The following is a 16720-nucleotide window of genomic DNA, read 5'->3' as shown; positions in this document are numbered from 1 at the left end:
TTATATTTGGGTTTGCTTCACCTCTGCCAAGCCTTGCTGTCCTCATCTGAAGCTCTTGCAGCAGCAAATGTAATCCTCCTTGTCGTGAAAGGGCAGTGATGTGTGAGCTGTGCAGCAAGGCAGAGGGGCCTGACATTGGTCTGTGCTTGCCCATCTCTGGGAGGCACCAGAAGCGGAGGGTGTCACCGTCCTGTGTCCCAAGGGGTTTCCTGCTGGAGCTTCTCCCATCTGAGGTGGGAGGCGTGGAGGTGGGGCATGTGGCCGTGGTCATCCCTGGCAATAAGCCATTGGTACAGCAGCATCTCTCCATGGCAGAGATCTTCAAGCTCTGCTCGTCAGCATTTCTCCCAGAAAAGAGCACCCTTGACACATGTCCATGTACCCTACAGGCCCTGCTCTCCACCAGCCTTCCTAATTACCTTTCCTGCTGTGCCTCACCTGGCTTTGCGCTCCCAGCCCTGGGTCCCCCAGTGCAGGGGATGCACTGGTCTTCTCCTCCCAGCCCTGGTCCTCATGGGGCACCATAAGCCACATGCAGAGTGGCTTGGTGGAGTGGCTCCAGCCCCCGTCGCCTTCCCACAGCACCCTCAGTGCTGCTGGAACACCTGGCTACGGCTGTCCCAGCCAGCCTGGCCTCCTCCAGCACCCCTCTCTCCTAAAGCCACCTTGTGCTATGACACAAACCAACTCCTTTGGGGCACCCAACCAGGCAGGTTTCCAGTGTGGCACTCTAGAAACAACAGACAATGGTGGGGAAAACACACTGGGTCGGTTTCAAACGGAGGTACCAGGAAATGAGAGTGGTCCGACAATGCGTGGTGAAGGGTACGAGACACGCTCCACAGCTCCCAGCGCTGTTGTGGTGCCAGCTGGGTTTTTTTCCTATGTACTTTACCCCCTTTGTTACAGACTGTACCTCCAGCATCACCACACAGATCTGTTTGACACACTGGATAATTGCGTCGGGTGTCCCCGAGATTGTCACCGCCCGCTCCGTGGAGTTGGGCAGCATGTCCCCCGCCACTTGAACCTGAGCACCTGTTGACTGGAGACAGAAAGACAGAGGAGGAGAAATCCCACAGCTGAATGCCTTTCCTTGCAGCCAGCTCCAGCTCCGACACCACGCGCCTCCCCAGAGCTGCACTGCCCCACATGAGCTCAGGTGCGGCATCCTGCCTGCATCCGCAGGAGCACGCCGGCAAGGTCCCACGGGATGCTACTCCTACGTCAGCAGGACTGTCCTGGGAAGCAACATGATGCATAATGCTAGCAGCATAAGGATCCCCTTTTCCAAGGCAGCTCCCCCTTGGTCGTGGATCAGCTCTGAGGAGCTGTGACTACATGCAATAATGAAATCAAGTCTGACTCACCTCCCTGATTTCCTTGATCTTGGAGCCTCCTTTGCCGATCAGCGAGCCACACTGACTAGCTGGCACGACCAGTCTCAGCGTCACCGGAGGTTTGCTGGTAGCAGTGCTGTTGCTCATTGAGTTGGTTATGTCCTTGGGAAGGAAGAGTGCAATGCATCAGCCCTTGGTACCCAACCAGACACTTGCCATCCAGGCCAACCCACCTGCCCTGGGCCAGAAAAGAGGTGTCATGTCCCCCAGACTGTGGCTGGTCTCTGACTGCAGCTGCATCACTGCACATCCCTGCAGTTAGTTAACTGCAAGACCTCTGGGACAGTTCACTGAAGTTCAGTTCTTGCCTACTTAGAGATGTTCAGAAGGTTTTGTGCTGAGGTCATGTACCAGTTAAGCAAGTCCAGCCAGGCACGCATGGGTTGGAGGTACCCAGGCCCATCTGCACTGCTGACCCCAGCAGTGGGCACACCGGAGCTCTCCTTGGCTGGTGGGCCACCCATGGGTCTGGATGTGGACCCTTTTACTCTGGCCTCCTGGGGAAAAGGGCTCATGTTGCTCACCTCCTCAAATTTGTAGGCGATCATGGCAAAAGCCTTGAAGATGGCATCAGTGGGGCCGGTGATGGTCACGATTCGCTCAGGGCAGTTTCCCTCTGAGATGTTGATCCTTGCCCCGCTCTGGAAAGAGAAGGGAAGACCTGGAATAGCCACAGCCAAGCAATGCATGGGGATGCACTGGAGGCATAGCCCTTCCTCTGGGTTGGGTCCTGTCCCAGCCTGATCCCTCACCATCCTCTGTGCCAGCCTCTCGACATCCCATCTAACCTTAAAAACTCCCATCCCTGTCCCCCGTGGTGCTTCCAGCGCTCCCTTACCCTGACCCTCAGAAAGGGTTTCCAAGCATCCACTTTGGGTATTTTACTGCAATGCAAACCCACACATTCAAGGCAAGACGAGCTCATGGGATCATTGCTTGTAAAAAGAAGAGTGTTGCTTACTGATCTGATAACTCCTTGGTAGCTGCAGGCACAAAGACCTTGGACAAACTCAAGCATTTTACAAGTGACTTAATTTCAATGTTTCATTAAGAGCAAATTCTTGGCTCTGGAAAATTCCCATTAAATGTGATAGGAGTTTGTTTGAGTATGGAGTGAGAAAACTGGCCCAAAGAGCTCTTGGCACAGCTGTCTTGTGTGTCCTGACCCTGCCAGTTACTGCACGTATCACACAGGGCAATGTGCGGCTCTGGCCGCTGTGCTGCACGCTGCTGGGCAGGACAGCCTGACGGCCCTTCCCACTCCTCTCCCTTCCTCCTACAAATCCTGCTACAGAGCAGGGTTGCTCACCTCCTCACGCATCTTCTTCACGGTCTCTCCTTTCTGAAATAAGAAGCAGAAACACAGGCTATTACTAAAAATTCAAGACTTCCACCTTCCAAACAACCCTTCCAAACACACATCTCTCTAATACATGGCAACACATAGCCAGACATTTGGACAGCTCTATGATGCCTGGCCCTCCATCCCCACGCAATGGTCAGCTGAAGAGCTGAGGGTGTAAGCCATTGTAGCCCCTTGCCCTGTGTCTGTAAGACATGACAGACAAAACAGCTAAGAATGCACAACTGCGCCTCCACTTCCCTTTCTATATTTCCTATTAGGAGGAAAAATGCATGGAAAAAGCTCAGAAACTCATCAGCTGTTGAGAAAATCTGGCACTTCAGAGTGGCTTTGAAGGGCAGTTATCTAGCACCTATAGAGACATCTAGTCTCTTCGTATCCAGATATAAAGCAGGTAGAACTGTAAATCTTTCCAGGGGTGGTGTTGTGGTTTATCCCCAGCCAGCAACTAAGCACCATGCAGCCACTCACTCACTTCCCCCCCACCCAGTCAGATGGGGGAGAAAATCGGGAAAAGAAGTAAAACTTGTGGGTTGAGATAAGAACGGTTTAATAGAACATAAAAGAAGAAACTAATAATGATAATGATAACACTAATAAAATGACAATAGTAATAATAAAAGGATTAGAATATACAAGTGATGCACAATGCAATTGCTCACCACCCGCCAACTGACACCCAGTTAATCCCTGAGTGGCGATCCCCCCGCCCCCACTCCCCCCAGTTCCTATACTAGATGTGACGTCCCATGGTATGGAATACCCTGTTGGCCAGTTTGGGTCAGCTGCCCTGGCTGTGTCCCATCCCAACTTCTTGTGTCCCTCCAGCCTTCTTGCTGGCTGAGCATCAGAAGCTGAAAAATCCTTGACTTTAGACTAAACATTACTTAGCAACAACTGAAAACATCAGTGTTACTAACATTCTTCTCATACCTAACTCAAAAACATAGCACTGTACCAGCTACTAGGAAGACAATTAACTCTATCCCAGCTGAAACCAGGACAGCTGGACAGGCTGATGGAAAAATAAGGTGCAAGCATATAGAAGGTGTTTGTACTGCAAATCTTCACTACCACCAACCTGCCTTTTAAAAACACTGAAACACCAATCCTATATAGCCAGGACTTTCCAAACCACCGTGGCAAGCACCAGGGAGGAGAGCACCTCATACAGCTTTTCTGCACAAGCTAAATGGTGTCTTGTGGCCTCAGAGGGAAGTGCTGCAGAATTTAAATGGGTCTGCATGACATTCCTTTATCTCTCCTAATGAATCTATTTAATTAACACATCAGGGCGACATGATCATAAATACCCGTTTGTTACCACAATGAAGCAGCTGGAAACAGGACTAGATAACTTGGGGGGGGGGGGGTAGGGGAATGGTCTTGATCCTTCTGTGGGTCTCCCATCATTTGTGTCTCACAAACCCAGTGACAAGCTCATGCACACCAAACATTTAAGGGACATTACAGGGAAGAGGTGACTGGCATCTACCACACAACAGGCAGCAAATCGTGCAGGCAATAGCATTAAATACACATTTAAAAGATGTCCTTACCTTTCCAATGATGCTTCCCACTTCCTACCAAAAAAAAAAAAAAAAGCCAAACACAAAGGAATCAACATTACAAAACATGAAGACAATCCAGCCCAACCCCATAATGAAGCAAAGATCAGGTGCACACTGTCCCCAGCAGAAGGACGGGCCAGGGGGCAGACCTGAGAGGGGCCAGGAGCACCATGCCACCCTCCCCATCAGCAGAAGGACACCTGCTCCTGGCAGCCCGGGGCTGTGGAGGCAGCATGTGGGGCTGGCCAGACCCGGGCATAGCTGCAGCGGAGGCAGGAGAGCGAGCTGCGAGGAAATCCCCCGGCAAGGAGCCCCTTACCTTGCCGTGCATCAGCAGCCGGATGGTGAGGGTGACATTCAGGCCGCCTTCGGAGACCTTGGACTCCATTTCCTACTGGGGGATGGGAGACGTGCGTTAGCTGGGTGGGCAGCCCGGGCGCAGAAGGAGACAGCAGCACGGCCGTATCACCTGGGGACAGAGAGGGGAAAGAAAGGTTTTCTCCCAAAGCAGGCGCATTCCTCGATGCGGGAGGGAGCCTGAAGAGCAGCAGGCCATGGGAAAACCACGGCTGGAGAAGCAGCAGGGAGATGTCATGGGCTGAACACCTTAGTGGGTGCAGATCAGGCTGGCTGCTCGCCACAGGGACGGTACTGGGTGACAGCTTGAGAACAGCCTGTAGCTCTGCCATGGCTTTGCCAGCAGCTTTACGCAAAAGCCATTGTGGGAGCAAAGACTTAAGTGTCCGAGGTGGCACAGCCAGATGGCTAGCCCACACCTGCATGAGCTGAAAAGCAGCTGTGCCCAGCTGAGCATGTGGACGCAGGAGCAGGGAGTCAGCAGAGCAGCCTGGCCAAAGACCAGTGGCTGAACTGGGACTTTAAAAGACTCAGGGCACCTATCTAGCAAACCAAAATTCACCATTTCAAGTGTGGGCCCTCAGAAAATCAAAAGCCAGTTTTTCAGGAACCAAGAAACATCTATCCAACCCCAGGAGCACAGAGCAGGAAGGATGGAGCTGGTGCCCCAGTTGCTACACACCTGGGTTTTCATCCTGACTTGTGAGCACCCTAGTTGGGCACTGTGTCTCAGGACCACGCCATTTCCAGCCATTCATGCTTTGCATGTATCTTACAAAACCAGTGCGAGTTTTCCCCGTGCTGTCATGTTCCTTTCCCTTCCCATTCTCTTTCTTTCCTCCTCTGCCCTCTAGAGGGAAAAACGCCACTGATGTTTTGAAGGCAGGGGAAGAAAAAATCACAGAACAGCAACAAATCATTCCTTTTTCTTTCCTGATGCCTCCTTAGTAGCATCTTTGGGCGAGGACCCGGCATATGAAATGTCTCTGCAGCCTACTGTATGGGGAGACCAGTCCTGTCTCAGAAGGAGGTGCCAGCATCCTTCATGTGCAATGCCGAGAGATTTGTAGCAATTCTCCCCCATGTTATTTAATCCCTCAGTATATATCAGATAGGAGATTTTTCGTCCAGGTCACGAGCATCTGGCATTTTCGTTTGCTCACATAGGACTTATGGACTTATGTGACCAAAAAATGGGGAGTAAACCAGTTCTCAAGTATTACTTTAGTGCAAAGAGGCAGTTGGGATGAATAAACATGCAGCAATGCACAAATCATGGCTGGGAGATGGGTTTGATGTAAAACCTCTTCCAAGAGGTTATTATGAAACCCCAAATAGATAAAACCTGTGTAGTTGGGAGGGAGGCGGTGCTCCTACTGAGCTAACAGGACACCAGCTCACTGGGAATGAGGTTGCTTATAACCTACTTACAAACACTGATCTTGAGGCTGCTGGATGTTACAACTGAAAAAAAGTAAAATCCTCACAAGGAGGATAAAAATGAAATGTGTTGAAGATGTCAAGCCAAAAGGCACTGTTGAGGGTGGGGAGGAGGAGAATATTTCAGAGGAAGAAGGTGATGATGTTAGGGACCAGAGTAATGGGAATGGGCTGACACATGATAGCACAATGTACGAGATCAGGAACTTTCTCTTTCAAGACTGAGCCCATGGCAAGCAAACAATAAAGGAAAATAAATAACTGGTTGTGTTGGTTAACGCTGTGCTGATTTCTGTGCATGAGAAGCAATGCTGAAAAGGATCAACGTGCTGATTTGTGAAGGTCAGCGTTGCTGGTGCTCCTGATGTGCCAGGAGATAAAGTGCCTGCACGGAAGAGGTGCCCCCACTGTACAGGGGGACAATCATCCCCAGGGATGACCTGTCCCAGGAGTAATCTAGCCCTGCTGTGGGTAAAGAAACAAAGCCACGACACCACTGCAGCCAGCCACGAGGCTGGTATGTGCCAACACAGAGGTGCAGCTCCCCTTCCTGGCTGATAAGCATCCTCTGACAGCACAGCCAGAGGAAGGTAGAGGCTTTTCACAGCTGATGGTCAAGGTGTATCCACAGGCAGTGGCTTTCATGACTTGAAGAGGCAATATTCACAAAGCCATCCTGCCCCACATACCACCCCAAAGGCTTTCTTTTGCAAGCTGCCCAAGTGTGGTGGCCCAGGCAGCTAACAGCCCAGGGTGCCAGACCCACGGCTGGGAGCTGGCAGGCAAGGGTGGGACCCTAGAGTGGTCTGGGCTTTGCCACCGGGATGATGGACCCCAAAGCCCAGCTGGGTGGCTGGGGTGCTCTAAACCCAGGCATATCCTTGCGGCCGCGGGAGAGCTGGCAGTCCCAAAGAGGTGGGTCATGACTTTCCCACCAAAGACCGGCCAAATTCGCCATTTTACTTTCACCAAATGCCCTACAGTGGCAGTGCTTATGGCAGGGGTGTCTGCCATCCCTTGCTCCACATCCCTCACAGGAGGAACCCTGCATCAGGCTGTTATGTAAATGTTTCCAATTGATTGAAAAAGTGGGTCATGTGTTAGTCAAATGCTCCTGGCTTTAAGATTTATCAGCATTATTAAATTAAACACGCTTCATGCTCCAGTGAGCGGGAGAGCTACATTGGCCTTTTCTTAATCATACTAGTGAAAGGTAAGTCTTTTATATGGGGGTTCATAAGCTCAATGGAAATGATGGGAACAATAGAGCCAAGGCATTTACCCTGGGCGCGTGCCTCCCCCCCACAGCCCTCATTCTTCACGGACAAAGGGCTGGGAAAAATTATCCCCCAAACGCCATTTTGAGCATTTCAGAGCATTCCCTGCCTGGAGAGAGACCCATCTCGGACCCTTCCTCTTCACCGTCGTATTCCGCCTAGTTCACAGCAGCTTTGAAATGGCTTCTTTGTCCATCTACTTGAAAGCCCTGAGGACACCATTAAATCCAGTCCAGTTGATAGAGTAGATCCAGAGCCCAGCTCCAACCCAATACAAAGCAGGTGCAGCCCTGCAGAGGTCAAAGACACAGCATTAGGAGACAGAAGTGTCAAGTTTGGCCCCAAAATGGAAGGTGCACAGCGAGCCAAGTGAGGCTTTGCTGAGTGTCATGCCTGGGCAACTGCAGGCAGAGGACCGGACCAGCATCCTCCCACGCGCAGCCATCTTGGGGAGCAGTCAAATGTCTTTGCACTGCACCAAGGGGAGCTCTGCAGGGTGGGGAGCATGGTGCCCGGCTCTGATCTGCCCCAAAACAGCCAGTTAAGAGCTTTCCGAATGATGATCCCGTTGCAGAATAAATAGGCCTTTTAAATGCAGCTGCCTTTTGGGAGAGTGCTCGGAGAAGGCATCGTCAGTACTCAGAGCAATCTGCTTCTTCCTTCTCCCTTGGTTTTGAGATTAAATATATTTAATTTTGGAAAATATCCTTAATCTATCAGGAATTCCCTATGTCTGAAAATGCAGCTCAGGCACCAGTGACCAAGGAGAAGGAAAAGAGGAAGGAAAATGGAAACCCAGAACAGCAGAAAGACTCCTCTTCCCCACGCACAAACATACACACTCTGATTTTTCTCCTTTCCAGTTTTTTGGGTTGGAGCGATTACCTAAGCTAGTGTTTTTGCGTTTATGCTTGCTGATACCTCACAAATACTGACACTTTCCTAAAATTTGAGCAAAACCTTCTAATTAGGGGAATTCTGAACACCATGTATTAAATTAATTTAATACCATGATCATCTCCCAGATGGGAGACAGCATGTGAAGGAGAATAAGGGGAGGGAGATCGAGCTCTGGGCTGGACTTTGTTCTCCTACCTGGTTTCCAAACGGTAGCTGGAAAAGCAGATGCTGGGAACCCCGCAGCCCCCTCCAGACGGGCCCATAGCAGGGGGCTCGGCTGAGGTCAGGTAGAGCCCGTGTCCCTGCAGGGGCTGGGAGACATAGCTGACTCCATGCTTGCCGAAGCCAGCCCTCCTCCTCCTCCTCTTCCTCCTCCCATGCATCCACTTGGGCTCCCTGGGCACATTAGCCATGCGTGAGCGAGTCCTGCGGCGCAGCTCCAGCAAATGCTGCTTACGCCTCCTCTGCAAATGCCCATCAGAGAGCCAAGGCATCTGCTGCCGATACTGGGGGAGAGCTCCCCTGAGACAGCCCCCACCGCCCCAGGACACAGTAGCAGCAGCCTGCTTTTCGGAGAAGGTGGTTGATGCTCTCATAAATGAACTTCCATCACAAAACTGTTCGTCTTGCTTTGGTACTAGCATTGCTACTGCCTGCAGACCCCAACTCCAGAGGGAGGGTCTCCCTTACCTGCACTAAAGTCACCCTGGTGTTTTTGGGACGGATGGTCCTGCCAGAAGACAGACACACAAGGTGGACTTTATTTGGTAGATCTTGTCATGGAATATTCTCACCAGTGTTACGGAGATCAAATTTCATTGCTTCATCTAAGCATTTGTTTTGGGGGACAGCAATGTTTTGTTCAAGCTCTCTGAAAATAGACAGAGAGGACAACTTGGTGCAAAAATGTCCCACAGGCAAAACCCACCCTCTCCCTGAAAGGTTTGGGTGGGAACTTCACTGGCACTGCCAAGCAAACTCAAAGAAGAAAGTCTGTCACACCTCTTACTCATCACACGGTCTCCAGAAAATCACACGTTCTTGACGGGTTTGTTCAGTGCAGGTAAACTCCAACACCTTGGACCCCTGTTGACCAAGAGCCCTTGCCAACCTGTGCAGGTAAAGGGCAGGGTGCCCTGGGCACCGGTCTGTATGGGGATGCTGTGCCACCTGCACAGAGGACCACCCCCGAGACACTACCCTGGAGCATCCTGGCAGTTGCTCAATGGCAATACCACCCTGAAAAACATCCAACACACTTCCCAGGCCCTTTGGTGTTTCAGGAGCCCCACCAGCAGAAAGCCAGGTGTTGAAGACGACCACAAAGCTTCAATGTCCTTCAGGACACCGCAATACACCATGGCATGGCCCAGATTTCTAATGTGGTTGGCAGACTTTCATGTTGGGGATTAAGGTCTTGGCCACGAAGTCCATCACTCAAGACAACATTTTCCACTGCGAGGAAGGAAACATTTAAAGAACTCTGACCTCTCAATACTCCCTTCAGAAAACTCAGACCAGCATTTTCTGACCCTTGGAAAATGAAAATGTGATAAATGTGGAGACAAGCAGGGGAATCCAGGAAGGAAGCTGCTTTTCTGACATTTTACACTTTCTAGCTTGCTTTCCTGAGGAGCATTGTCTGTCCACCTGCGTAAGCAGGAGCTTTCTCCCCACTCATCTCCCAGTGGCTTGATCCTGCCATTAAGACCTAATCCAGCGATTTTGAGCATTGCGTTTTAGCAGCTGGGAAGCACCGCGATGCAGCCAGCTCAGGATTATGACGACAACGCAGTCTGGCCAGGTCAGGACGGGGGTGGAAGGAGAAAAAACGCTATGGCAGAAAAACAAAGTCAAGCATTGCCTTAAACCCAGGCTGCAAATGGAAACACAGCAGCCACTGGCAGCCTTCGGCTGTCAGAAGATGAAGCCGTGAGAGGACAGTAGCACCACCTACATGAGTGACACCAAATGCCATTTTGCAATAAAGCTGCATTTCCAGCTGCTGCTATTTTCCACAGGCCGTAGTCATTTTGGTTGACCTTTCCTCCGCTTACTCTCCAGCTTCAGTGGAAATATTTTAGAAATCTCTAACCAAAAAAGAAAAAAAAGATGCCCTGTGCTGCCTTGGTACATCAGCCAGCAGTATATCCTGGCTTCTGACCTGCCCTTGATCTTTCCAAGCATCATGAGAGAAAAATACCCCTGCTCTTGCCCTCACAGCAGGCATCTCTGGAGGCTTCATTCTCAGTCACCTGCTCCCATTTCCCTGCTCTCCTCTGGGTGAGATGTCTCCACTCATGGCCCAGGATGTCACTCCTTGGCTGACAAGCAATTATAACCCACTTTCCTCTCCTTGCTTGTGTGCACCATGGGGCTCTTGCAGTCTCGCTCACCTCTATGCCAATTACCCCAATAACTATTGTGGGGATGCAAATGCGCCTTCCTCTCGACCCTCTGTTCCGTCCGTTCCCCTCTCTGCTCTTCTGACTCCTCTGTCCACAAATTCAGTGCCAGGGCCATCAGAGCAACCTCTCCTGCTGCCTCGTTTGCTGTCTCCCTGCCTCAGATGGTCTGCTAACTCCTGCTCCTCCCACCAACCTCTTTGCTGGCTGCAAGTCTTGGGAGCTCTTCTCTATTTCCTGAACGATCATTTCCTACCACTCTTCATGTCAGCATGGCTTTCTCCCCAGATTCTTTGCCCTCTAGAGAGCAGGGTTGGTTTTCCAGGGCTCTCCAGGGAGAAATACTGGCTCTAGATACTGGTATTGGCTAGAGTTCAGGAGCAACTAGTATGATGACCCATAGCTCTAGCCCTGTCACACCGCAATGGGCTCAGCCACATCCCAGCCAAATGCACACCTCCACTCTCAGACCAGCCCAAAGACATGCTAAGCCTGCTCTCCCCTCCAGGAAATTCCCAGCTGCTTTCCTGGGTTTCTCCTTCATCTGGCACACCCACAAGCTGTTAGGCTGTTCATCCTGCTTTGGGTCTTGACCATACCAGCCTCGTTTGCGTCTGGTGAACATTTGTAGGTTTTCAGTGAGGTTTCACGCATTTTGGAGCGATTTCTGACCTGATGGATAAACCAAGAGGAATAGAAACGCAGCATCACGTACCTCCAGCACAGTCCAGGAAAGCTGGCAAGTCTCTACAACAAAGAGTAGCAGAACGCCCTGGCTCCAGCGCATGGACACTGGAAGCCCAGGGAGGGATGTTCAGTGAGAATCCCCGCTCATCCTCTGAGCAACGTGTGGTTCATCGCAGCCTACTGCACCTCAACAGTTAACCAAGACCAGCAGCAGCTGCCCACAGAAGCGCAACCCTGGCATGGCTAGTGCAGGGATGTGCAATCATGCGTGAAATCAGAATTGGGCCCCGCACGTCAGATGGTGTTCGTCTCCACCATCTCTAAGGCAAGCCCAGTCCAAGAAGAACGACTGGTTTTGTCGCAATGATGGTGCCGTAAACCCGATCTTTTGTGTGAAGGCTAGAGAGCAAAGCTGCAGCTTTTCCCTACCAATCTCCCCAGGATGAAGGTCTTGAACATCATTTCATCCCATGCAACAGGACAGCAGGATGATAGCACCTACCTCTTGCCCTGATACCTCTGCAGGGGACAAAACTTGGAGGCCTAAGTTGATTATCAGGTTTAGAGGAAATTTATGTAGCCGTACCTGAGATATGTATCTGCAGAGATCTGTGGGATGCAGAATTTCCATTCATTCACATGAGCTGCTGCTGTGTTGCAAGCAGAGGTTGGACTCACAACAGTGAGGGAAATTCAGTGTAGTAACAGCAGGATATTAGATGCCCATGTGCAAGCCAGGAAACCCTGTCTGGGCTGGTTTCAGGGCTCTTTGATTGTGGGACACTGAGAAAAATCAGTGACTTGAACCTGTTAAACCACCACCATGACAAGCTGAGATAACCCTGCTTGGAATAATAATGGGTCTTCACTAAATTTGTTTAATTTCTTAGTGAATTAAAGCTCGTTTTGGAAGGCTGGCGTGAGTGGGTGGATGAGAGCAACACACTTTAATTCAGCCACTTCCAGTTTGAATAATTTGCAAATAAAAATAGTGGTTTTGGTGAATGTCAAACTGCTTAAAAGTACGTCAGAAATTTCACCTCATGAGGCGATGACAGCCAACGCTCTTTGCCCTGCTCAGTTGGGTCCATTACGACTTAGTGACCAAGAGCATCCTCAGATGTTTGTGAGCCTTCAGCAAGTGCTGGGTGGACTCAAGACCCTGTGTGCTGAGAAAACAACATTTCCTGTGATAAGGAAGGTTGCTCTATCTCCTTTGGTCTGCCAGCTGATTAAAGAACAGATAAAATGATCCATTACAGTTTTTGTCTGAAATACTGGCTGTCCCTCCATGCCCAAGTCAATGTTTTGGAGAGGCTGGGAGCAAGGGCCCCAGAAGAGCTGCTGATGGACCAGCAAGGACCAACTGTTGGCTCGGTCTCCGCTCAGCCTGGGTGACCTGGTCATCTCAGGAAGGCAGAGCCAGAAGCACTGCATTGCACCCCCAGCCTGGACCCTGCTGCAGGGCTCAGCACTCCAGAGTGGGGTCGATTCTGCTGCAGCATCCAAGCGACAGGAAAAAATCCCAAAGCTTTCATGAATTAGCTGAGACAGCCTTGCACTGTGGAGACTGGGAAGATGACTCCTTCAGTGCCACGCTCCATGTCTGCACCCCTGAACAAGCAGTGGGACATTGTGAAACACCACCAGCAGTGCTGCAGAGGGCAGCTGGACTGAGCCAATGGAGAATGGAGAAACTTGTGTGATGCGAAGGGAGCCAGGGCAGCTCCTCCAGCATTTCTGCAAGCATTGGCAATAAACACCCCCTAGGATAAGCCTTCACAGAGGGGGGATATACCCTAACTGGTAGTACAGGGGTGGCGGTAACAAGGCTGTTAATACTGTCCTACGTGGCTTTGTTCGGAAAGAGCCAGAGAAACCTGGGGGCAGATGAAACCATTTGAAGATGGCTGGGAAATGCTCAAAACCCCCCCGAACATTTATTGGTGGCACTCCTGTTAAACTGCCAGGTGACAACCCAGGTGGGGGAAGCTCTTGGAGAGCAGAGCAAGAAGCCAAAGCGAGCTTTGCAAAGGGGAGAAAATAAGATGCCATTCAGCAAGGCAAAGTACCGAGCTTGGATGTGTGCAGTTAAGTTTACAGAAACAGAGGAAGAGCTCCCCATCCACCTGAAAATGGCTGGGAGTGACAACTCGACTTGCAGGATCTGCAGAAGGAAACCAAGAATGACAAGGTGGGTCTTCACAAGAGATCCAGCCAGCAGAGAGCAACCCCAGATCCCTGGGGCCTACAGGGAAGGGCTGCAGGAACCAAGACTCTGCAGGACAGGAGGGTGGTGGGAGACAAGGTAATGTTCCTGACTGAGGTGCTTAAACTGCAGTGAAGAAGATCCAGGTCAAGCACTGGAAAAGAGCTTCCCCACAGCCATGTGCTGTTGGTGACAGTGTCATTCTGCCAGTCATCATTGTTTAAATCTTGCAAACATTTGCGTATTTGCAAATAAAGCTGATCTCTCTTGGACAACTGCACTTACAACCTTGACACTGAGCTATGCCTAGGGTCGGTCATGCTTCAGGGATGCACTCAATTTAGCCTTTTTTCCCGCCAGCCAGAGGTTAAGGAATGGGAGCCAGGAGACGCCGCCTTGCACTGGGAGATGCCTCGACAGATGCCCCAGGGATGCTCTGCTGGGGCTGTGCATCAGGCCTGAAGGACCCATGTCTTGCCCAAAGGATGCCAGCACAGCCAGCTTTGGAAACACACCCCTCCGGAGATCAAGGGGTGAGATAATCAGATAGCAGTTCCCTATGTGCCAGTTTTTACATGCCATTTTTCAGCAGAAGGCCAAAGGACAGCCAAAAAAGGATGCTTATGGCCATAGGTCCATGCCAGCCGCTCATAAAGGAGGAGGGACTACAGGGAGCTGTGTGGACCTTGGAGGACAAGAGGCTTGTCCTCCAGCAGCCTGGAAACGAGAAGGCACAGCTCTGCAAAGAGCTCCAGGCACACTCCTGGCATCCTTTTAACTGGGGGGGCAGCTGAGAGGAGAGCACCTCTGGGGCCTCGGGAAAGCAGAAAGCAACAGGCACGTTTATCCTGCTGCTGTGCCAGAGACTGCACAGCCTTAACCATAACCTCGAGGGGATAACTCAGTCCTCACCTAAAAGAGCTGAATGGACTTAACCAGCACGAGACTTTTGCCTGTGCTGTTTCTATGCGGCTGCTGCACGGATGTATGTGTGGCCACAACACCTGCAGAGCAGGCACCAAATTCCACCACCACTATTTTTCTTGATCCAGACATCAGGGACATGGCCTCTTGTCCCCTCATCCCTCTCTCCATCTTGGCTCATCATGCTGCACACCCTTTCAGGCATCCTGGAGAGCTGGGGCCGGCAGGCATCTGCTTCCAGTGCATCCTCCGAAACAGATAGGGATGCAACCAGGAGCATCTCCCCGCAGCTCAGAGAAGCAGGCATGCCGTGGCCCCCCCATCCACGACCCCCCTCATTCCCCTCCTCTAGAGCCTCCTGGCTGCCCTGGCTTTAATCCCACAGGCAGCATCATCCCAGTAATTTCCCTCCGCTTTCAATCTACTGATCTGGGGGCAGTCCACAAATCCCTTCATCCTGAGAGCGAAGCAATCTACTGCCTCATCTCATCCCATCCCATCTCCATTTCTCTCTCTCTAATCCCTGGAAACAGGGACGAGGCTCACAGCACATGAGCTGCCCTGGAGGGGTCTGTCCAGGTGCCGGTGGACAGACAGACAGATTGACCCAGAGCACATGGGGGCAAACAGGAGGTGCCAGGTCAAGACAGGCAAGGAGCCTGTTATTTTGACCATGCTCAGTCTCTACAAAAAGTAACTGATTTAGCTGATTATTTTTTTTTTTTTAAAGTAGATGCTGTGCAGGATAAAAGTTGGGGGGGTGGGGGTTGGGGCTGCTGTCATGAACGCCGCTAGAGTTCTCAAAGCACCTGGGGCAGGTCCTAGCCCCTCCTGATCCAGGAATGGGGTAACAGGCAGGTCTTCCCATTCCCCCCATGATGCTGGGGACATAAGAGACAGACTGGGTACAGCATCATCCTGCTGGTCCCCTCCATGCAAAATGCGCAGGGACCAAGCAAGACCAGTGGGGGAGCCCTGACCAGCCTGGCCCCATAAATCCCAGCTCCTCTGGGCTCAGGGCTGGATCCAGTGTTCTGCCTTTCTCCACAAGCCTAAACCCGTGACCTTCACCCTGGCCATAGATGCTCTTTGGGAATGGGAGACTGATAGGAGACATGGGAAGGAAGACCCTTGGGGTATATCCCTGCCCTGGAGAAGGAACCTGGCATTGCTCGGTCAGGACTGAGCAGATCGGTCGGGATGCAGCACTAACCCCGTCCTTCCTTTTTCAAGCATCCATTTGCACAGGGCTGGAGAAGGCAGCGGGGGTGAGTCCATGCTCGGTGGCCACCGCAAGGCCATGTCCTGCCTGACGCTGCTCGCAGCTGAAAGCACCGTGAGGAAGGAGGATGCAGGGGCGGCGTGTGACAAAGCCTTCCGGCGGCCATGCCGGCAGTGGAGCCGGGCTGCACGGCCCCCATCCCGCAGTTGGCAGTGGTGGCTCTCCCCAGGTTCGGCCGGCAAGGAGGAGGACGGGGGCCCTCAGCGGCCGGGGGTGGATTGCCGCCGCGCCACGCTCAGACCCTGACAGCAGGCTCCAAAACTGTCACTCCCAATCTGTTTTCACTTCAACTAAACCTCAACCCCGATTAAAATCAAGGAAAGCCTCCTTCTCCTCTCTCCTCCCTGTGGTAGGTCCTCTGTGACCTCAGGTCTAAACACTGAGCAAAATGCAAAGGCAAGGGAAAGGGTGAATTTGCTTGGCTGGGAACCAGGGCTGCTGGGGAAGGGGCGACGACCACCCCTGTCCTCAAACCTGGCCCTGGCTGCAAGGGCATGGCTGCTGCAGTGGTCCCATCCCCGCAGGGCTGCGGGTCTCTGCTGAAATCCAGGGTGGGATGCGCCACCGATACCCTAACCTGCCTCTGCCACGGGTGGTACCCCAGCAGCTCCAGTGGACGATGCATCCATGGGATGGAACAGGTCTGGCGTCAGTGGGGTGCCCCGTACTGGCGCCCGCTGCCTGCTACCAGCTCATTTAGCAAAGCCTAAATAAAATAAAGAAATTAAGCCAGATACATGTGTGTGCACAATCGCAGCACCAGGATGGATGCACTCAGTTAGAAGCTGAAAAAAGCTCACTACAGGGATGGAAACAACTCTCACCCACTGGTGAAGCATTTAAATTCACTTTCCATTTCAGCTGGCCAAAAAGCAGCTGCAGAGGCCTGGCAAACTCAAGCCATG

General features: G+C 51.7%; 1 protein-coding gene across 25 annotated transcripts in view; it reads right to left on the bottom strand.

The window, feature by feature from the left end:
- The window catches only part of PCBP3 (poly(rC) binding protein 3), a 63813-nt gene that overhangs the window by 26968 nt on the left and 20125 nt on the right, over window positions 1-16720 (bottom strand). For 15 of the 25 annotated variants that reach the window (XM_069782232.1, XM_069782215.1, XM_069782208.1 and 12 more), the window contains 6 exons: window positions 4654-4725; window positions 4323-4346; window positions 2710-2742; window positions 1925-2041; window positions 1371-1502; window positions 917-1045 (listed from right to left, as the gene is read on the bottom strand). In XM_069782232.1, coding sequence (XP_069638333.1) covers window positions 917-1045; window positions 1371-1502; window positions 1925-2041; window positions 2710-2742; window positions 4323-4346; window positions 4654-4725 — 507 coding nt within the window. Of the gene's footprint in view, window positions 1-916; window positions 1046-1370; window positions 1503-1924; window positions 2042-2709; window positions 2743-4322; window positions 4347-4653; window positions 4804-16720 lie in introns of all 25 variants that reach the window. The other 10 variants (XM_069782224.1, XM_069782231.1, XM_069782233.1 and 7 more) reach the window with 3 other exon arrangements.

Source organism: Haliaeetus albicilla, chromosome 4 (genome assembly GCF_947461875.1).
Source record: "Haliaeetus albicilla chromosome 4, bHalAlb1.1, whole genome shotgun sequence".
NCBI lineage: Eukaryota > Metazoa > Chordata > Aves > Accipitriformes > Accipitridae > Haliaeetus > Haliaeetus albicilla.
This window is presented reverse-complemented; position numbering and strand designations above follow the sequence as displayed.